This window comes from Mytilus trossulus, chromosome 5, assembly GCF_036588685.1.
Source record: "Mytilus trossulus isolate FHL-02 chromosome 5, PNRI_Mtr1.1.1.hap1, whole genome shotgun sequence".
NCBI lineage: Eukaryota > Metazoa > Mollusca > Bivalvia > Mytilida > Mytilidae > Mytilus > Mytilus trossulus.
Genome location: NC_086377.1, coordinates 18,642,685 through 18,666,265, shown reverse-complemented (window position 1 = coordinate 18,666,265; position 23,581 = coordinate 18,642,685). Strand labels below are relative to the sequence as shown.

The window sequence follows — 23,581 nt, the reverse complement described above, 5'->3', positions numbered from 1 at the left end:
CTTAATGTTTAAATTTTCTTCGACTGGTAAACTTTGTTTAAGTCATCATTTGTCACCAATTTTTTTTTTATCAAAAACCTTAGTATAAGAAAAACTGTTCTGTGATTCAAAGTTTTTGATCAAAGTTTTCTTTCAAGGTTGTCACTGTCAAAAAATCAACATAAACTTTGACAAAGAACACTTATGGTTCTTGATTGATTTGAAAATAGAACTTTGCCTAATTTGTAAACAGGTAATTAAACATGCAGTTCAAACAATGCTTCTCAAAACTGATGACAAAATGGAGCTCATTTTGATATTGAAGAATTTCTTTTAACAATGTTTAAGCTGCTCGGTGATCCTTGAATCGTTGATGGTTTGAAAATGGAGGTCCCCTAATGTGTGATTGATTTCACATTTGTATAGGTCTTCAAAGTTTTACATATGAAGTATAAAAAGATGAAAAAGTAATCTGCAACCTTTGGGTAGATAAGTTTTAGTGCTGTGCAAAACAACAACTGCAAATAATCACTTACAGATGTTCAAATAAACAATAAACAATTTTGATAAAAGGGAGGTAATTAATGCATATCAGGAGAAAAGGGAGGTAATTAACACATATCACTGATAAAACTTGATAAAATTAAGGATTAAAAGCCATAAATAAATAGAAAAGTATGTTGATGATAGAATCATTACAGTTTTATGTACTGTAAATCTGGTGAACATGTTCATTGATCAGAGAAACATTTTCATTGATCAGAAAATCATTTTCAAATGAATAACATCTGTCTGGATTTTAAAAGCTGCTGAAGAATAATTGTGATGTTTCGATCCAGACAATGTGTTCCTATTGTCATGATTGTAAAGACCAATACTGTTGGTCCATTAATTTCGCTGATATCAGTTTTCTTAGATTAAGAAAAACTTCCATATTCATGTATACTTGATTTCTATGTTTAGCCAATTTCTCTATACAAATCCTATTGAAAATGTGTAATTCATTGAACCTTTGAATTCTAATAGGATGAACCCACTAGACCACTTTTGCCTTTCTAAAATTTCAGTAGATTTCCAATTAAACTCAAACACAAAAATCTATTTTTGAACAAAAAGCTTTCTTCCAGGTAGGGGATTTTCTTGCTGTATTGAAGACCCATTTGTGGTCTTAGGCTGTTTTCTGCTCTTTGGTCTGCTGAGGTTGTAACGTCTCTTTGACACATTCCCCATTTCCATTTCAATTTTATTTTGAGGCTGATTTCAGAAGAATTGACACCTAAGAATTTATGCCAGTCTTGAGATATTTACATACAGGTGTCTGTGATAAAATATACAGCTGGTATCATTCAGCACTTATCTGAGTTTGTGTGTTTAACATTTCAAGACATGAAATAATGCAAAATCCATGCATATTTCCCAGCATGCATCATAAATATGCTTAATATCAAACAGAGATAAGATTCACTAAGATAATACCAGATCAACAAAGTGCATAGTTTTGTTTCCTTAATCAAAATTTACTGGAATAATTTAATATCTTTGTAGGAGGCAGGGTGGGTTGTTGATAAATTTATCTGATTGTTAAAAAATGAAATCCCAGCATGCTGAAGACTTAAGAGAAGGCGTTTTCACATGTATTGCCAGCGTTTTCACATTTTCTGCCAGCGATTGCATGTATTATTAATAATCATCAAGGAAAACTTGTAAATGTTATATTTTTTTAGGATTCATTAAGTACATGTTAAGATTATATGTCAGAGTTAATGCCAAATTCTATAATTCCTTTGTAAACAAATACACAGTCTGTCTTGCAATTGAACTTGTAAGACAGAACGAGGTTTTGTTCCATGTTGAAGACTGTAACTTCGAAAGAAAGAACAGTTATATCTTTGTCATGAAGAAAATGCCTGTCATCAGTGATTTTTTATTGCAATGAGGAGCTGATTCTTTTTGTTATTTTTATGCCCGACCAATAGGAGAAGGGGGCATTAGTTTTCTGGTCCGTGAGTCTGTCTATCAGTCTTGTACCAGGTTACAGTACTCAGTAGTTGTAGTTACTTTGGTCACATCATTGTGAAACTTGAAACCTCTGTTTATTATAACATAATACTTGCCTCTGGACATTAAGAAACTAACAACTTATCAAACAATCTTAATTCTGAATTTAAAGGGAAAATGGAACAAATCACTTTCAATTAATCTTGTACCAAGTTGAAAGTTGAAAAGTCTAATGTACAAAAGTCAAAGGTCAAATCTTGTCTTTGATTTGTGGTGAAAATTTGTTCCAGTTGGCATTTATATGTAGATTTATAAACATACTAATCCACAAAATTCAAACTGTACTTATAAAGCAGTCATGGTGAGGAATTGAATTTTTGGTGAATTAGAGTTAGAAACATCAAGGTCATAGGAGGTCATACCATACAATTTTAAAACATTTATGATAATTACTTTTTATTTTAATTAATGAGAGAGAAAAAAAAACATTGACAAGACTGGTTTTAATAAAATAGCCAGAATCACCCTCAGAAGACCACAGCTATAAAACTCTTGTAAATTACTGGGAAAAGTAATTAAAGCAATGGTCATTACATCTCTCTGTAGTACAGATAAGTATTGGAAACAGTATATAAAATGTCCATTAAGCAATGGTCATTACAACTCACTGTAGTAGAGATAAGTATTGATACAGTATATAAAATGTCCATTAAGTATGTTGACTTCATTTGTAAGTATCATTTGCCAGAAATTGTCTAGACGAGAAAGTTGATTGTTGTCCAATATTGTTTCATGAAATAAATATTGGTGTTAGGCCAAACCATGATGCTGTGAGGCTCCTTTAGGTGAATATCATGAAAGATTGAATGAATTTAAGGAATTTTCTAAGTACGCATTTACCAAAATTGAAATATCTGGGTTATTTTGGATGATTAATAAATATAGATATAGGAAGATGTGGTGTGAGTGCCAATGAGACAACTCTCCATTCAAATAACAATTTTATTTTAAAAAAAGTAAACCATTATAGGTCAATGTACGGCCTTCAACACGGAGCCTTGTTTTTGCTTTTCTTTTCAATGATTGAACATATTTAAAATAATCCAGAGACATACATTTGTGGAAAAACAAAGCTCTAATTTTTATTTTACACTGAAAATATTGGCATGTTGGAAGCCCACTATCAAAAGTTAATAAATAAAATTTGTATGTATATGTGATATTTCCAATATAAAGTGAAAATGTCAGATTATGTAAATATTGCAAAGGGCATTGAAGTTTATTATTTGAATCCACTTATGATATTTCTTTTGATGTACCAAAATCACTGCCTGACATTTGTTGTATTCTGCTGCCTTAGGTAGGCTTAATTTGAGGATTGCCGATAGGTCAAAACATGCTTTTTACTAGAGAAGGATTTTTTACAGTAGAAAATAAACTGCAATTATTGTGTCAAAAAATTTCACATCCCACAATCAAAATTTAATTATGGTTGTATAAAACTGGTATTTGATAAGAGGGGGGATAGGACCTTTATTGGAACTACGGGATCGGGTGTTTTTAAGCTCGAGATTTTTGAATTGACCCTATCGGGATCCAGGAATTCTTGATTTCGAATTTTGGTACTTGGGGATTTCGAGTTTTTAAATCCGGGAGATCGGGATTTCGTGTTTTTAAGCTTGGGATTTTGGGATCAGGACCCCTCCTACCCCCCCCCCCCCTCTGATAACAAATGATAAAAAAAAATGAAACCACTATGATATTCCTTAAATAAGTTCAAATTCTGAGGAAAAATATATTTTTGAAATCATTTTATTTTACTAACTTCAGCATGTGTCTTTCATCAAACATGTCAAACTTAAATCTATTAACTTAATTGGAAGTAAAAACCATATACAATATGTAGACACTAATTTTTCCAATCAATAGAAACATATTGCATTATGATCCAATAACTATATTTTGATAACTTTGATTAATGTTCCAATGGGAATGAGTAAATTTGATTATAATGTATTTAATGATGTTTTCACTTTGTAAGGATATCATTTGATATCAGAAACTTTAGAATTGAGAAAAACTAATTCAATATTTTCCTGAATTGTAAGCAACTTTTCATGTTTTTTCCAAGACCTGATTTTGTTGAAATGATGGCATTTGATATCAGAAACTTTGGAATTGGGAAAAAATAATTCAATATTTTCCTGACTTGTAAGCAACTTTTCATGTTTTTGCCAAGACCTGATTTTGTTTAAAGATTGTAACGTCCCAGAACATCTAAATGCAGATGAAATGACAATCCTATTTAATTTTATTTTAGGAGGATTTAAAAGAAACACAAGTTGAAACTGTTGATAATCAATTAAGTGTTGAGAATGAACCTAAAACAGTCAGCAAAGAACATGAGAACATACCAGTAGAAACTGAGAGCAAGTCGGAGGAACCAGTTGGTACATCAGAAAAACTTGTGAACAAGACACAAGAACCTATTGGTACATCAGAAGATCTAGCTAATGACATACAAGAACCTATTGGTACATCAGAAGATCTAGCGAATGACATACAAGAACCTGTCAGTAAAGTAGAAGAACCAGTGAACAAGACACAAGAACCTGTTGGTACATCAGGAAAACCAGAGAACAAGACAAAAGAGCCTGTCAGTAAAGTAGAAGAATCGTCAGCGAAACAACAAGAGAAAACAGATGAAGGAACAGAAAAACCTAAAGTAGTCAAGGTAAGTTAGAGTATTAGATAGAAAAATGTAACTTTAAAATTGAAAATGGAAATGGGGAAATTGTGTCAAAGAGACAACAAACCGACCATAGAAGAGACAACAACAGAAGGTCACCAATAGGTCTTCAATGTAGCGAGAAAATCCCACAACTGGAGGCGTCCTTCAGCTGGCCCCTAAACAGACTAAATGAGCAGATCCTTTCTAGGAAAAGACAAGTTCCCACGCCTGTAAAAATGGGAATTTTTTTTCAAATGATTCAATATTAGCAGGTGCGCAACTGAAATTAATACATGAACAATCATTCTGTAAAATTTCAATGTTCTGATTTGAATCTGCAGGAGGAGTCATCTGCTCATTACATAAAATTGAAGCCTTTTGTAAATTTGCTTAAAAAAAATAATAATATCTAAAAACAAGTTTGGAAAATGTGGGAAAATTCCTCTAATAGTTTTAATAACCATATAGGTGCACAGCTTCAAGGTGGTTGCAAAACACATGATATATAAATGTATGTATAATTGTATTCTTTAATTCATTTTACTTTAAAGCATGAGGGGTCGAATACAACTTATTTTTGGGCAAAAAAATAATGTTTAGCATTTAATAGCATTAATATAATTAGAATATAATAATTATACATCAATTATTCCTCGTCCTGAGAGTTATCAAATGAATTCCATGATATATGTAAACTTTTAAGTAAACATTATTCAGGATATAATGATTTCAGGAATTCATTGCTTGAGATGTATTTTACATTGAAGTTGTTTGAACTGTTCTTGTATGCACATTTGATCAATTTGTTTTTTTATTAACAACCATTTTAATCATTTTCAAAGGGACAAAGATCTGAAAAGATTGAACAGGGCTAGTGCTTTATACTCTCACGAAAAAAGGAAACAAAATTCATGACCAAAAAATTTCTTAATGTCAATTGATGTTATGAATTCATTTATTTTCATTGATACCAATTTTTATGGTTTTAGAAAAAAATGTATTTTTCTTGTGGATATTTGATTTTGTAGTTTTACAAAAGTCTGCATATAGAAAATTTTGCATTATTGATTTATTCAACCTTAATTCCTAGTTAAGTTTACCCTATATTATCATAACTGTGTCGTAGGAGTGGACTGAATAGTGTGGGGGAGAGGGGGTGGAAAACTTCCGAAAGTAAAATATGGGGTTAAAATTTCAATGAGATAGCAACTCAATGATAAAAAAACCAAAGGATATCTTAGAAGGAAGCATACTATCTTCAACAATAAACAGGTGTCTATACACTGTTCCAAAGTGTTACTCATCCCAAATCTTTAAAAGCTGTGAATTAATTTAACAGAAACTAGCAAAAATCTGGCATCGACACTTAATATTTCAAATAGCAAAAAGTATTAAGATATTACATACCGGTAAGAAAACTACTGACTAGGTTTATGAATTGGTACAGACACATTAAAGACAACTTTTGAGATGAATGGTTTCTTTGCTATCAATTAAGAAAATTCATCAAGCAATTTTGCTTTCAAATACTGTCAAGTTAGAAATTATTGCATGATAAACAAAAATGATAGAACTGTTATTACAGGAAAAGCCACAGACAAATATATGTGTCAGATTTAGAAATGAATTCTTATTACTAACCTAGCATTATTCAAAATAATTCCTGAATTTATAGTATTGTACAATTTGTGTTTTGTAGCCAGTAAAGAAAGCTATGGATATGACAGAAGAATGGCACGAGGATCCTATACCTGGTATGGGTGTCACCGCCGACAATGATTCAGATTCCAGTGATTCACGCTCCAGACACAGTAGTGGGGATTCTGATAGTAGTGATAGTACAAGACCTGGTAAGAGGATTAGTGATTTCTTATACAAATAAGGACATGTGGTATGATTGCCAATGAGGTTTTTCTAATAGTGATGTTTCCTTTCCTGTATGATTGCCACTGAGGTTTTTCTTATAGTGAAGTTTTTGTTCCTATATGATTGTCTATGAGGCTTTTCTTGTAGTGATGTTTCCTTTCCTGTATGATTGCCACTGAGGCTTTTCTTATAGTGATGTTTCCTTTCCTGTATGATTGCCTATGAGGTTTTTCTTATAGTGAAGTTTTTGTTCCTATATGATTGTCTATTAGGCTTTTCTTGTAGTGATGTTTACTTTCCTGTATGATTGCCACTGAGGGTTTTCTTATAGCGAAGTTTTTGTTCCTATATGATTGTCTATGAGGCTTTTCTTGTAGCATGTGTAGTGATGTTCCCTTTCCTGTATGATTTCCACTGAGGGTTTTCTTATAGCGAAGTTTTTGTTCCTATATGATTGTCTATGAGGTTTTTCTTATAGTAATTTTTCTTTTCCTGTATGATTGCCACTGAGGTTTTTCTTATAGTGAAGTTTTTGTTCCTATATGATTTGTCTATGAGGCTTTTCTTGTAGTAATGTTCCCTTTCCTGTATGATTGCCACTGAGGGTTTTCTTATAGTGATGTTCCCTTTCCTGTATGATTTCCACTGAGGGTTTCTTATAGTGAAGTTTTTGTTCCTATATGATTGTCTATGAGGCTTTTCTTGTAGTAATGTTCCCTTTCCTGTATGATTGCCACTGAGGGTTTTCTTATAGTGATGTTCCCTTTCCTGTATGATTTCCACTGAGGGTTTTCTTATAGTGAAGTTTTTGTTCCTATATGATTGTCTATGAGGCTTTTCTTGTAGTAATGTTCCCTTTCCTGTATGATTGCCACCGAGGGTTTTCTTATGTGATGTTCCCTTTCCTGTATGATTTCCACTGAGGGTTTTCTTATAGTGAAGTTTTTGTTCCTATATGATTGCCAATAATGCTTTTCTTATAGTGATGTTTCCTTATACAAATAAGGATCACTCATGATGCTTTTCTGGTAGTATTTTTCAATTTAAAAATAAGGATTGCAAATGAGGCTTTACTTATAATGATTTTCTTTATACAAATTAGGAGATGTGGTATGATTTCCACTGAGGGTTTTCTTATAGTTATGTTTCCTTTCCTGCCTAATTGTCAAACTGCAAATCTTTGGTTTGAGATAGAACATGGCTTTATTGAATTGCCATATACATCTTAGATACCTTTCATTGAATAATCAGAAATCTGAAACTAATGATGAAGTCAATTTGCAAGTTTTACCTCAATATATTGAAATATAAAAAAGAAGATGTGGTATGATTGCCAATGAGACAACTATCCACAAAAGACCAAAATGACACAAACATTAACAACTATAGGTCACTGTACGGCCTTCAACAATGAGCAAAGCCCATACCGCACAGTCAGCTATAAAAGGGCCCAATAAGACAATGTAAAACAATTTAAACGAGAAAACTATTGGCCTTATTTATGTAAAAAAAAATGAAGGTTATTACACAAGTATTGATGAAATTCTGTCATGAAAAATAATATGTCTTAGATAGAAACTAGTTATTCAAGTATCATTTTGATTTTGAACACTGTGATGCCATTTTTCAAGCATTCAAGTTCTTGTTCAGTTTTAAGTATATCGCAAATTGATATGTGAATGATAGTCTTGTGTTTTATTTTAGCAAACAGGCCAACATCTTTACAGACAACTCGTAAAAAGAAAAAGATATCTGCTAACTTCAACATTCTTAAGGAGGACTACGCTTCCCCTGATGATATAGATACTACAGAAAATCCTGGAGATTTAGAATGGGAAAGTAAGTAGTTGTCTCCCTTTGTAGATTATAGATATTGGCTAACTTCAACATTCTTAAGGAGGACTATGCTTCCCCGGGTGATATAGATACTACAGAAAATCCTGGAGATTTAGAATGGGAAAGTAAGTAGTTGTCTCCCTTTGTAGATTATAGATATCGGCTAACTTCAACATTCTTAAGGAGGACTATGCTTCCCCGGATGATATAGATACTACAGAAAATCCTGGAGATTTAGAATGGGAAAGTAAGTAGTTGTCTCCCCTTGTAGAATAATGATATATTCAGACAAATCTCATACTTTGGATTCATTATTATTCTTAGAGTTCCAATTTCAGGGCCCAGTATAAAGGTGAAATATGATGTAATTGTTCAATTAAATACAAAGTTTCTAAAAGGCTTTGGCAAAACCAATATTGCAAAGAAAACAAAAGCTTATTTAAAACTACTTAATGTTTACCTAGCCTATTTAATTATGGTAAAAGGAACCCTCCCTGTGAACTTACACAATAGCTTTTATAGGGAGTTAACCTTAAAAGGTGGTACCTAACACTACAGGGAGATAACTCTGTAAAATCAGCTGAACGTTTTAATAACATTGTATTGTTAAGGAAATATTAAGCTTCTGAATGATTTTATGCCCAACCTACATTAGCAGAGGGGCATTATGTTTTCTGGTCTGTGGCTCTGTTTGTTCGTCCGTCCGTCTGTTTGTTCGTTTGTCCACAGGTTAAAGTTTTTGGTCAAGGCAGTTTTTGATGAATCTGAAGTTCAATCAACCTGAAACTTGTTGCTTATGATATGATCTTTCTAATTTTAAAGCCAAATTAGACTTTTGACCCAATTTCATGGTACATGGAACATAGAAAATGATAGTGCCAGTGGGGCATCCGTGTACTTTGGACACATTCTTGTTTAAACTGCTATATATCCAACCACTTTTTTGCGAGAAGTGATTGATTGAAGTTTATTGAAACTTTTATATTCTTTTCAAAGGGTAAAAGTTAATATTTTGTAAAAATAATTATGAGAATTAAACAAGGCAAATTAATTTTAGTCAAGGTGTTAGGTACCATCTTAAATAGGAACTGTACATTTTTCCTTGAAAAACTAATCAGTGAAAACTAATCAGTGATTAACTAATTCGGTTGTACTAAATCATAAAGGCCACAGAAAATTAGCTATTGTAGTCATTCATTGGGAGAGTTTGTTTGTAAGAAGAAGAAAAAAGGAGCCAGGTTAAGTAAAACTGATTATTATGCCCCACCTACGACAGTAAAGGGGCATTATGTTTTCTGGTCTGTGTGTCCATTCGTCCGTCTGTCCCGCTTCAGGTTAAAGTTTTTGGTCAAGGTTGTTTTTGATGAAGTTGAAGTCCAATCCACTTCAAACTTAGTACACATGTTCCCTATGATATGATCTTTCTAATTTTAATGCCAAATTTGAGTTTTTACCCTAATGTGACAGTTCACTGAACATAGAAAATAATATTGCGAGTGGGGCATTCGTGTACTGGGGACACATTCTTGTTTGGAAATGTTTGGCTTACTTTAAATAAAATAAAATACAAGTGAATCTCAATCCATGATAACTTGTACCCAATGATACTAAATAAATCCACAGTAATTATTTACCGTATAGCCTTGGAATGAATGGAATGAGTTTAAGTTAAGAGATAGATAAATTGAGATGCATAAAATGGGAGTTTTCAGTCATAAACTAATCAAGTTTATTTCCAAACAAACAAAAAAAATGTCTTCTAGAATCTTAAGGAATGTGTTTTAATGCACATCTCAATATAAAGATAAAGCAATAAAATATTCATAAATTCTTTATTTTTTTGTATTATTCAGTCAGATTTCGGCTGCAAATCTTAAATCATCATAAATCATGCAGACATTTATGGCTTTTTACTTCAAATCAGGAATTTTTTAGTTTTGTTTTTTTATTCACAGTCAGAATTAAGCTGCAAGTATTGAAATGCCATAAATCTTACAGATATGTGTTGCATCACACTTCCAATCATAAAGACATTAATCTAAAGCTACAGAAATGTAGATTTTAATAGTGATTTATAACATTAACAAAATTCTAAAATTTTTAGTATAAAGCACAAATTACTCGATATTCTTGAAGTTTCAAAATTCTTAATATTGACAAAAGAGATTGAATTACTAAGAATAACTGTATTATGATAATATAAAATATTCATGTTTTTAATAATTATTTTGCAGTTTAAAAAAGTATAGATTTTTGGTTTGGAATTTCAAATTAGTGTCTGCATAGAATAGCAATAGTTTGTAAATATAACAAGAAGTTTAATACCGTATATGGGTTGCTGAATGCAATTGTTTGAGCATAAAAACTGCTTACAATCAATAGCTCAATATTATTGATCTCTTAACAAAATACAAAATTCTAACCTTAATTCCATACAGCAAAAAAAATAAAAATATACAAAGATGGACAATGGACAAACGTACTGAGTGGAACAGCTACTAAACCTGCTTTGCTGCTGGCAATTTAGTTTTAAAAAAAAGATGCGATATCATATGATTGCCAATGCAACAACTTTATATCCAAGATCGAGTGATGTAGCAGCTACTTTGAACATTATTTTATACACATGTTTATTTACATGCCAGCTAAGGCCTGCATCCTGATGCTGGATTTATTCACCTATTGGTGGCCTTCGTCTCTGCTCTATGGTTGGGTTGCTGTCTCTTTGGCATATTTTCTATTTCCATTCTCAATTTTATTTTTTCTAATTTTCTTTCGCAGATGATACACCTGTAAGCATTCCAAAAGAACCTATCGCAGAATACAGCGCTGAAGACGAGTACCAGGATGCCAAACATTGGCGAGGTGTAGAAATCAATGGGAAACAACAGAAGATTGACCTCAAGGTCATTGACCCATATAAAAAAGTTCTCACACATGGAGGTAGGTACCAGTTTTGTGAATTAAGAAAAATATATTTTCGTGACTGTTGAAGTCTGTATACAAGTCTTTAAAAAAGGTGAAATTTACTGAATATTGAAACTCATAGCTTTCCAAAACTGAATAAATTCACAAAAACTGTTATCTCACCTTTGATAATAAATATATAGTAAGTTTCTCTTTATGATTGCCAATGAGACAACTCTCCACAAGAGACCATATGACAAAATTAACAACTATAGGTCACTGTACAGCCTTCAACAATGAGCAAAACCAATACTGCATAGTCAGCACTTTTGAATGAAAGCTAACATTATTTTATATGGGGTGTCTATGCGAAATGTCTTCTGTTACGTTTGCATTTTTTATCAGGTTACTTTGTTAACTGACTGACTACTATATTTGTTTACTTTCAGGTTACTATGGTGATGGACTGAATGCTATTATAGTATTTTCTGGTTGTTATTTACCTGATAGAAGTCGTAAAGATTATAATTATGTTATGGATAATTTATTTTTGTAAGTCTTCAATATTTTATGTGCATTGATCTTAAAACATATTTTTTTTAAAAGTTATGAGAAAGGGGGTCTCATTGGGGGGTTTTGATCCCAGATCCTGCTTACTGTTTTGTCAGATTCCTGTATCCTGCTAACACTATGTACGTAAGCAATTCTCATTTTTTGTCATTTCACGGGTCCCGCTAGACCTATTTTCCTGTTTTCACGACACAATAATTTGACTTTCACGTGTCACGCTTACAAAAAATCCCGTGCACGCTTAGACCCCAACCTGGAAGCCATAGAACTATTGGAGATTCCCAATCTTTGGCTGAAAACAGCCAATCCTAGTCAATTAAAATGGTAGTAGAGAGCACCTTGCCATGAACAGGGTTCAAACTCACCACCACTATGTTCAGAAACTAGTGCTCTTTGATGAAAGAAAAAAACACAAGCGTATCAGAAAATCTTACAGTATTATTCTTAAATTTTTATTGATACATTGATGAGTGTCCAACAGTTGTTAAACATATTGGATATACAGTAAAACTTCTCAAAACCGGCCGCCCGTCGGACCACGGGATTCGGCCGGTTTTCAGGGGTGGCCGGTTTGGTGAATTTGAAGTAAACAAGAGTTACTTCCCTTCAATATAAGAGTTACTTCCCTTCAATATGTGTGCATTTGTGTTTTTCAACCATGTATTGTAGCTCAATCTTTAAGTGTGTTTTGTTGTGTAAATTTAGCTTTGTATTCTAAATTAATTATGAAATAAATATTAAAACATCATTTGTATCTTTATTATTTTTTATTTTGCAGGAATAACAAATAAAATGCAACTATATAACAAAACAGTTTTAAATTATATTATGTTGTTGTAAGTTGTTGGCATTCTGTCATCATCGGTACCATGCGATGTCTAATCATAATTATCAGAAGCACTACACAAACATTAAAGCACTACACATGTCCATTACAACTTCAAACTTTCTTTTTAATGCGTGTATCATTATTTTAAATTACACAGCAATAGTTAATCCCGACGATATCTATTTACGAATTATTGTGAAAGAAAAAAGTGATTTATTTCTGTAATTGCCTAAAACACATTTTTTTTAAATGATCAAATAAAGAAGCCAAGCTAAAACATTTAATGAACATTGATTAGCGTGGGTGAAGATCATAATCTCTCAACCAATAATTTATTCGGGTATTGATTTGACATTGACAGGTAAACACTACTCAGTGGCCATGCAGGTGTCTAATTGACCGGATTAACTTCTTTGTTTATATAACAGTATTATGTATGGACTAATGATTACAAATGAGAAGGCCGGTTTTATGAGGTGATATTCTATTGATTTTGATTACACAAATACACAAATAACGGCCGGTATCCGGTTTAAAGGGGTGGCCGGTTTAATAAGGTTACCTGACCGTTTATTTACATACTCGCCGGCCGGGACTTGTTGGTTTGGCCGGTATAAAGGGAGAACCGGTATTAAGAGGGACCGGTTTAGAGAAGTTTCACTGTATAAGCATTAAAGTTGATTGTAAGAGCTGATATGTGAAAATAATCTGAAATATTCTAAGGGAGATAACCCTTTGGTTAAAAAATTTGAAAAATCAGATGTTAGTAGAAAATTATGTATGACTTTGTTAAAACATGATGATGTGTACATTTATTAATTGCTTATTTGAAGTTTATCAAAAATTATCTTTCTGACTTAATTTCAGATATGTGATAAGTACGTTAGAATTGTTAGTAGCAGAAGATTATATGATTGTTTATTTCCATGGTGCCACACCCAGGAGACAAATGCCAAGTTTTGGTTGGCTGAAAAAATGTTATCAAATGATAGACAGAAGGTAATCATTTAATAATCTGCAACATAGTTGTAATTCGTCAATTTCAAAAGAATTTTTTTAACTAATTTACTTTATTAGTTCAAAGATATAGGAAGATGTGTTGTGAGTGCCAATGAGACAACTCTCCATCCAAATAACAATTTAAAAAGTAAACCATTGTAGGTTAAAGTACAGCCTTCAACACGGAGCCTTGGCTCACACCTAACAACAAGCTATAAAGGGCCCCAAAATTACTAGTGTAAAACTATTTAAACGGGAAAACCAACGGTCTAATCATTCATGTTTGAGGGTTTGAATATCACGTGTTTAATCACCACTTAGAATTTGAATGTGGAATAAAATGACTAGGACTTTAAGAAATAGAAACCCTATTTGGTTGGGGAATATCATCAAAATAAATACTGCTGGGAAGGATTGTGCCTGATGTTCATATGATGAAATCATAATCTTTCAATCAGTTTAATTAAAGTCTGGAGCTGGCATGTCAGTTAACTGCTAGTAGTCTGTTGTTATTTAGTATTATTGTCAATTTGTTTATTTTCTTTGGTAACATCTTCTGACATCAGACTCAGACTTCTCTTGAACTGAATTTTAATTTGTGTATTGTTATGTGTTTACTTGTCTACATTGGCTAGAGGTATAGGGGGAGAGTTGAGATCTCATAAACATGTTTAACCCTGCCGCATTTTTGCACCTGTCCCAAGTCAGGGGCCTCTGGCCTTTGTTAGTCTTGTATTATTTTTTAATTTTAGTTTCTTGTGTACAATTTGGAGTTTAGTATGGCGTTCATTATCACTGAACTAGTATATATTTGTTTAGGGGCCAGCTGAAGGACGCCTCTGGGTGTGGGAATTTCTTGCTACATTGAAGACCTGTTGGTGACCTTCTGTTGTTGTCTTTTCTATGGTCAGGTTGTTGTCTCTTTCACACATTCCCCATTTCCATTCTCAATTTTATGCTTATCTATATATATAAACTATATGTATTTTGTAGATTAAAGAAAAATTTAAAAGGTCTATTACTAATACATCCTACATTGTGGCTGAGGACAATCGTCTTGATGACAAAACCATTTATTAGGTAAGTCACATGATATTGGTTTATGAGACAGCAACCCAAAGCCACAAAGACAAATAAATATGAAATGACAGTAAGAGACTTAGAAAAGGGGAGATAATAAATCACAAAAAAAGGTAAATAACTGGTGAATTACAATAACAGCTATGTAAAGAAAGTTGTTTCAATTGGTCTTTTCTTAAAAATGTTGGAAGGGTACTAATTAGAGTAGAAAATGTTTATCAGTACATTACAATATTTTTGTAAATCTTTTGCGGTGGCTTCATTATTATTCCTGAGTATAGATGAAATTTTGTATTTTGTTGATTGCAGACAAAACCATGTAATCAATTATCCATGAAAATGTGATATATTCTAAATCCTCAAAAATTGATATCTTTGAAAATAGATAAATCCCCAATACTTCGTTAAATCAGGCCTGCAAAAAAATATGTGATTTAAGATGCATGCAAGTTTATATCTATTATTCTAACATGACGTCCTTCAACACTTTGAGTACACACCTGTGTTAAAATATGAATATATTGATAGGGCTGTTCCGATTTTACTCCCACGTCATATGCTTTTTGTCAAACCTTCAACTTTTGTCAAAAAAGTGAAACTAAGTGATCCTACATTCTGTCAGCGGCAGCGGTGGCCACAAATATTCACTCTGTGGTTAAAGTTTTCAAAATTTTAATAACTTTCTTAAACTATCCTGGGTTTGTACCAAACTTGGACAGAAGCTTGTTTATGATCAAAAGATTGTATACAGAAGTAAATTTTGTAAAAAAATTAATCCATTTTTTCCGTATTTTACTTTTAAATGGACTTAAATTTTCTTCCAGTTAACATTACATACAGTCTGCAGTTAAATTTTTAAACATTTATTACATTCATAAACTATCCTAGATTTTTACCAAACTTGGACAGAAGCTTCTTACAATTAAAATATAGTATCAAGAGGAATATTTTTATTGATTTTTTTCCTCATTTTTGTTGAGTCTGCGATTTTCAGCAAAAGTAGGCCAGACACTGGGTTCGATGGAACCCTTAGGATTTATTTATTAATGAACTACTTGAGGTCATAGAACGTTGACCTCAGAATATAGGCATTTTACGGGAAAATAAATGCTTGTGAAACTGAAAATCATCACAACAATGAAATAATTTGTGTTTGATTTTGATTTAAAAGGTAGCATCTGAATAACACAGATTTTTCAATGTAGTAATGATGAAATATTTATTACACGTTAAATAATACTTATATTTTTTATTTTATTTTTTTCAGCTCAAAATTTAGTTCCAAGTTAAAGTTTGTGCGAACATTGCACGACTTGTCCAATATAGTCCCTGTTGATTATATATACATCCCAGATCAAGTTAAAAAGTAAGTTTTGTACACTCAACCTTTACTTAAGGTAATCATCTGCTCCTTCCATTAGGGTAGCCTTCACTAACCACAAGCACATTTGACCAAGCAAGTGAAAAATTAGGATAGGAATGAGGTTTTCAAAAAATACCGAAATGTAAGCATTTCCACCTCAATCATTGTCAATTTTTATCTTTATTAATTTATGCATATAAGAGTATATTCCAGCTCAGCAAATTCATGACAAACAATATTTACATAAATTTTGTATTCCCAAAGTCGGGTTAATAATTGGTTCGCTAAGATAAGTAAGTTTTGCAATTATCAATAGAATGTTTAAAATAGTTCATTATCATAATAAATGGCATAACACGAAATTGAAAAATCTTTTATTTTTCGTTAAAAATTAGCACTGAATAGTTTTCATTGGTTTGAGAATCATCTGATTTATAAGAAAATAGAATTGAGAATGTAATAGGGACAACAACCAGACCAAACAGCTGCAAAAAAGACAAAGGCCACTAATGGGTCTTCAACACAGCAAGAAAATCTGACACCCAGAAGCTGGCTTCAGCTTGCCCCTAACCAAAAATTTGTACTAGTTCAAAGAAAAAGGATCTATTACTAAACTCTGAAGCGCATAAATGAACTAAAATTAAAAACAAACATACAAGACTAATAAAGGCCAGAGGCTCCTGACATTGGACTGGCACAACATTTGAACTGAAATTGTTTGTATTTTAATGAATTATTTTGATTAATTGAAGGTATGACAGCCTGCTTCAGCATCGTTCCCCTGCTCACTCTTCCTCTTCCTCTACTCCTCACACTCCTTCCTGAATACAGCACAGGCACAGTCGTATACAGGTAAGCACAGCACAGGTATACACATAGTAAATAGGTAAGCTCAGCACAGGTACACACATTGTAAGGCAAGTATCGCACATGTACACATTGTAAAAAGATAAGGCCCTCACATGTATACACATTGTAAATAAGTAAGCACAGCAGATGTGTACATATTGTAAGGCTAGTACTGCACATGTATACATTGTAGAATAATAAGACCTGCACATGTATACATTGTAGAATAATAAGACCTGCACATGTATGCATTGTAAAACAAAATTACTACACATGTATACCTTGTAAAACGATAAGAACTACACATGTGCATATTGTAAAAAGATATGAACTGCACATGTGCACACATTGTGAAAAGTTAAGCACTGCATATGTGTATACATTGTCTTGTCAAAAGGTAGCCACTGCACATTTGTATACATTGTAAATAGGCGAGCACAGCAATGTATATTTTCACAAAATATGACACTCAATTACCTTTTGCCACAATTAGCCTTTGATGAAAACAAGCAATAGAATGACTTAAAACAACACAAATACTGTAAATTCAAAAAAAAAATCATTGATGCCTATATTGGTATTGGATGAGAATTGCAACAATAAGAGTTTAAGAAGATTGGGGTAATTCAGGGAATAAAGTGCGTCAGGACTTAGAACATTTATACATAAGACCAAGGTCTTTAAAAAAAGACGACATTATAATATGAATTCATCATACTACAAATGTACCTACTTTATTTTATGTGTGATTTTAGTGTTGAAGAGCTTCTTAAGAAGAATCCAAATTATCTTGATCAAAAGGAAACTCGTGAGGAGAAGAGACAAAGAAAAGAAGATGAGAAACAACTGAAACTGGAAGCAAAGAAAGAAAAAGCCAAGAAAAAGAAATAACTTTTAATTTGTATAATTTTTAATATTTTTACTTATTTTATTATACATTCTTTCGATTATTATTGTGATCTTGTTTTAAATGATTATTGACATTTTGAATGAGATGAAATTTTTTATTGGAATATATCTGTTTGTAATTTTTAACAGATCCATTTCATTAATGAAAACAAACTTTCTTGCAAGTTGGTACAAATATAGAGAAAGATATATCAATATCATACTGCTGTAGATATATGATACACCAGAAACAAATAACTCTCATGCAAGCGGTCATTTTGTTCAATTTAAATTTCAGTCATTTATTTATTTACTCTTGCCAATGTTCAAATGAAATTATCAAATAATGCTTGTGTTATTTTAAAATTAACATATGTGATTCAAGCATTGTCTTTTAATAGAAATTGATTTCAACATCCGACCATTTTTGGATAGCACATGTTACATTTGAATGACTCCATTATGAGGGTGATGATACCCCAGCTTTTCGTACACCACATGTTTTCATCACACTTTTCTTATGACCTTTTGACCCTTTCATATATGGTCAACAGCTTGAGAGTGATAAGATTTAAAATATGATTTCATATCTTCAGAGGTCTTTTTCTTTTTTGCTGCTGCTTCTTTTTTCTTTCATATGTTGAAGAACACTTGTCTCAGGAACTTATGAAAGTATTGTCTTCATATTTGGTCAGAAGCTTGGTACTTGTAAATCCAGAAATTATTGTGTGCATTTATTATAATGATTTTGTCAGTTTAGACTGAAATGTGATTTTAGTTTTTACAATTGTGAGTAAAATCCTGTTTAATTCTTGTAAAATATTTCAAACTGTGAGTTTAAATTATTGCGTTTACAACTCTGTCGCATTTTTCGCAATAATAAATACCTCGCAATAATTTCTGAATTTACAGTTATCACCAGTTGAAATGTGTGAGCCTTTTTAATATCTGTCTGTTTTCGATACCTTGAATTAGAAATTAAGGTATGATAATTAAGCAAGGTGTGCAACCTTTTGTTTGAAACTGAAAAATGTAGACTACTGTTGTTGCCTTCAAAAAGAAAAGCATTGTTTTTTTCTTTTAATTGATATATAATTTTTATGACGATATTGTTAGTTAATGAATTTGGGGATGATTTTGCAATTGTCATTTACCGTTTATTTATGAAAATGTTTTAAAGGATTTAAGGAATTTCAATCATTTGACAGTAAATTAAGGTTCACATGTTCTTCCCTCTGAATTTGCATATTCAGAAACTAAAGGACTATGGGTAGTCTCATTGTTTGTACACCAAAATGAAAACAACGTTAACTTACATCATTGGTTAAATGTATATTATTTATCACGTTTTAAACCAATCACACGTTTTGGTGTACGCTTTTGTTAATATTACCCAGAATGCATTAGATTCTGAAACAGTGAAGTATATAAAAAAAAGTGAGCATTATTATCATATCTAAATAAAATGAAAGACAAATTGCTGTAATTATCTCCCTTGTTTAGGCAATTTACTGTAATTATCTCCCTTGTTTGACATATTCAGTAAGCCAAAATAGGTTTGATATTTTATGAACTATAAATATATATTATCTTAATCTTTATTAATATGACCAATTTAAATGAAATACTTTAAAATAATTGTATATGTAATGGCAGTACTGATTACTAATAATGTTTTGCAATTAAGATATTAAATTAATCAACTTTAAGAAAACATGTTTCAAAATTTCATTGCATATTAGATTAAATATAATATAAATGTATATCAAGTAAATATAGATTGTCTAATAAATTCTCCTTATTGAATTATTCAGCTGTAAGATGTCACTGAAAACAGTGATTGATAAAATTACACAATATATAAACTGCTTGACTCATTGATGGAACACTATACATCAAAGCCCTTGTCCATTAGTGTGTATTATGTGATTTTTGTTTAACTGACTTTAACTTATCTTAAAGAATAATTGTGCTTTGTGTTTAAGTGTCTTGAAAACTATTTTCTTGAATAAGTGTAGCAAATTTTTGTGATGTTTTTTTGTTCTGAATCACACTTAATCTTATTTGAATTCATTATAATTTTTTAATTTCAATGTTGAAACATATTTTTAAAATGTAAATCATGTTTTTAAATACCAGATTGTCCATACAGGCTTATTCCTTGTTTGTGTGATATATTGAGATAACTACTTTATATTATATTCATATTTGAAAATCATTATTCCATAAGGAATTATTTTGCCATATTTTTACAAGAACCTGAATTGTAAAGGGTTTGCCTAAACTTTTTTCAAGGATTTCACCATCAAAGTTGATATATACTTTATACATACGGTTAATATCTATTTTATAACTGGCTGAGTGCAATAGTGTTTGTTATAATCTTCATAATTTTGTTTGTTGTTACTGAAAATAGTTTCTTTGGCAAATCAATGAAATCTGTCTCAACTGAAAACTGAAATCATGTCCAATCTGACCATCTCAGTCACAGCATGCAATAAAAGTTATTCAGCCATTTAAGGGGGCTCGCGGGTCTAAATCAACTTTTTTTTTCTAATATAGGATTTTCCTATGTTTTTCCATGATTAAACCTTATCTTATATCTAATGGAAATATAAAATAAAAATATGGGGTCACCGTTCATTTAAGCTCACAATTTGCCTCCGAAAAAAGCATACATTTTTGTTAATGTCCTTTTTTTCTGTTGAACTAATAGGAGAAATATTGGTAATATCGAAATAAAAAAAGAACTAAATTACAGAAATCGTTAACATTTTACAATTATTTAGTTTATGTACAGTTTGTTTGAAAATAGTAATAAAAAATATAGGTCACCGATGAGTTGAAAAAGATATTTCAATTTTAACGTCCAAAAATGACATTTTTGCACCAAAGGGAGATAATTTGGAGCTTTTTCAATGATATGAACATTTTAAAAGTCATCTGTGGACAAACCAAATCGATTTTTCTTGGTGATTTTTGTGCCATATTATGAAGTAATAGCTAATTGTGTAATAAATAAAATTTGTAATGAAAAAAAAAATATTTAATTTTTTTCTGATTTTCTATACCCGCGAGACTACTTAACCTGTGTAAAACTGAACTTCTTTGTGATAATAAAAAAAGCACATAAGAAACTGTTTATTTGCATCAAAATAAGAAAATACTTACAATTCCAAGAAAGACAACTCATGTCAACCAAAGGGAAGTTACTTTTGAGAAACTATTGTTTTTCAAAGGGATAATTATGGACAAAATTGAAACAAAGAATTTAAGTCAGTACTAAACAGAAAAATTGTTTGGCAAACATATTTCTATAAAATATTAGGAGATAATGTATCAACCCATTTGATTATCGAATTTTCTCATGTCTTCAATTTTTATTTGAAAAATTTATCCATACAGAGAAACCTTTGGATTCCTCCTATTTGACTTACACAGGGAAAGTTTGCTCACAAGAATTTCACATGAATCTCACATGAAATTCACATAAAAAATTCACGTGAGATTCACCTCAATTGAGCTTATACCAGAAACTCGTGTGAAAATTTTAGGTGAATTTCACATGAATTGAGATTCACATGAATCTTATGTGAAATTTTCACATGAAATTCACATGAAATTTACGACAACAAAAAATTATACTTTTCATGGTTTTGATTAAATTTGAAAATTAAGATGTTATTTGAAATACTCTATTTTAAAGATTCATGTGAATATCACATAAAAAAAAGTACTTGATTTTCATGCGAAATTCACATCAGTTTCACATGAGATTCACTTGAAACTCATAAAAAATTGATTTCAGGTGAGTTTCATGTATAATCTCGTTTGAGGTGAAATTCATGTGAATTTCATGTGAGATTCACATAATTTAAATTCACATGAAATTTGCCTTTATTGTCCCATTGATGAATTTTGGTTAGAAAAGTTTCCAGTTTACACAGATTTCATTGAATAATTACAAAGGAAATTTTTTCTTTATAGCAAACATCTGAAACATTGAGGAAGTGTTACAGTGAATATTGTTTGATTTTAACCCAATTAATTACAAAATGTAATTTAATCAAGAGTTATATAGGTGCTCTATCATGTAAATTGTTATTGAATATTTGTTAAATAAATATCTGTTGATTCTTACTGTCTTCTTTTTTTTTATATATTTCTCACTTCTTTTCAATTGCCTTGGTGGAAGAGTGGTCTAAGTAGTTACTACAGTAATCACTAGCCAGTCTACATAGAGGTTGTGAGTTTTAATCCCACACGTCCAGAAGCACTTGACTCCAATCTTAATTGACTAGGATTGTCAGTTTTCATATCAAAGGTCAGTGTTTGGCTGCCACAATATATATATATAATTTTATTTATAGTGCAACCTGATAAAACAATTATTTTACATACATTAATACAACGTCAATCAGCCAGCCTTCAAAGGCTTACGAAGCACTGTCAATTAATATCTATAATTTGCGTTAAATAGTTCCAAAAGTTCACATTTTTCCATCACTGTTTTTAGCTCGTTGTACCATGTTTTCTTATACTTTTCTGATAAAGTTGAATCCCATTGAAAAATACAATTTGGAATTCGACCTACGTGCATACTTGTTATTCTATGCCAAAGTTTTATCATGTTACACTGGCGACGGATATATGTCACAATATAGCCAAAAAGGGGTGCTGAAAAATGGCATTAAAACACCAAAAATCAAATTGTGGGCTGGTTTTGTCATATTTGTCCCTCATCACATCACAAGGACGCTTTTATTTCACCTCTACTTTGTTTAGTTAACATATAGTGTTAACCAAATTGGTCTTGACAATCAAATAGTTCTTCTAATTGTTACCCCCCAGCCATAGCAGATTGGGCATTAAGTGTTTCCCTTGTGCTTTTGTATGTTAGTACATCCCAAAATTGATTTTCACTCTCTAACTTTAGTTTGCCTCAACGTTATGAATGTTACGAAACTTATACACAATGCTATTACCACAGGATACAGATCAAGTTTGAATTTGGTGGCCTCACTTTTACCATTCTCGAGTTATTTACAAATGGAAAATTGCTGAATTTATTGTTTCTGTTCTATAACTTTAGTTTGTCTTAATGAAATGTTATGAAACTTATACACAATGACCATAACCACAAAACTTAAATTGAATTTGAATTTTGGTGATGCCAATTTTACAATTCAAGAGTTATGCCTGTTTACAAAAGGAAAAATTGCTGAATTTTTCGATTCCGTTCTCTAACTTTAGTTCGCTTCAACCAAATGTTAGGAAACTTATACACAATGCTTATAACCTCAAAACATGGATCAAGTTTGAATTTTGGTAAAGCTAATTTTACTAATCTAGGGTTATGCACCTTTACAAATGAAACCAGATGCTCCGCAGGGTGCAACTTTATATGACCGCAGAGTTTGAACCATGAACATTGGGGCAAGTATGGACACAATATTCAAGCTTGATACAGCTCTGAATTTGAATTGGGAAAAAATAGTTGACACAACACAGGTTTCTGACACATAATGAAAGTGGTCTAAGAACTTAAACTTAAAAACTTTAAATTTTAAATTAGACATAACCTATTTTGGTCCAATATCTAAAATCAAAATACACGGTTAGAGTCAGCATATCAAAAAACCCCACTCACTCAGAAGAATTCAATTTTTGATGAAATTAAATAAAT

At 31.4% G+C, this 23,581-nt stretch overlaps 1 protein-coding gene across 1 annotated transcript in view; it reads left to right on the top strand.

The window, feature by feature from the left end:
* LOC134718624 (microtubule-associated protein 1B-like) overlaps positions 1-22,035 on the top strand; it is a 48,593-nt gene extending 26,558 nt beyond the window's left edge. Inside the window, exons 3-12 of the mRNA XM_063581268.1 lie at positions 4,298-4,711; positions 6,408-6,558; positions 8,279-8,413; positions 11,192-11,353; positions 11,767-11,869; positions 13,584-13,715; positions 14,709-14,795; positions 16,063-16,161; positions 16,911-17,010; positions 17,763-22,035. Coding sequence (XP_063437338.1) covers positions 4,298-4,711; positions 6,408-6,558; positions 8,279-8,413; positions 11,192-11,353; positions 11,767-11,869; positions 13,584-13,715; positions 14,709-14,795; positions 16,063-16,161; positions 16,911-16,983 — 1,356 coding nt within the window. The 3' untranslated portion in view covers positions 16,984-17,010; positions 17,763-22,035. The remainder of the gene's footprint in view (positions 1-4,297; positions 4,712-6,407; positions 6,559-8,278; positions 8,414-11,191; positions 11,354-11,766; positions 11,870-13,583; positions 13,716-14,708; positions 14,796-16,062; positions 16,162-16,910; positions 17,011-17,762) is intronic.
* Positions 22,036-23,581: the final 1,546 nt, after the last annotated feature.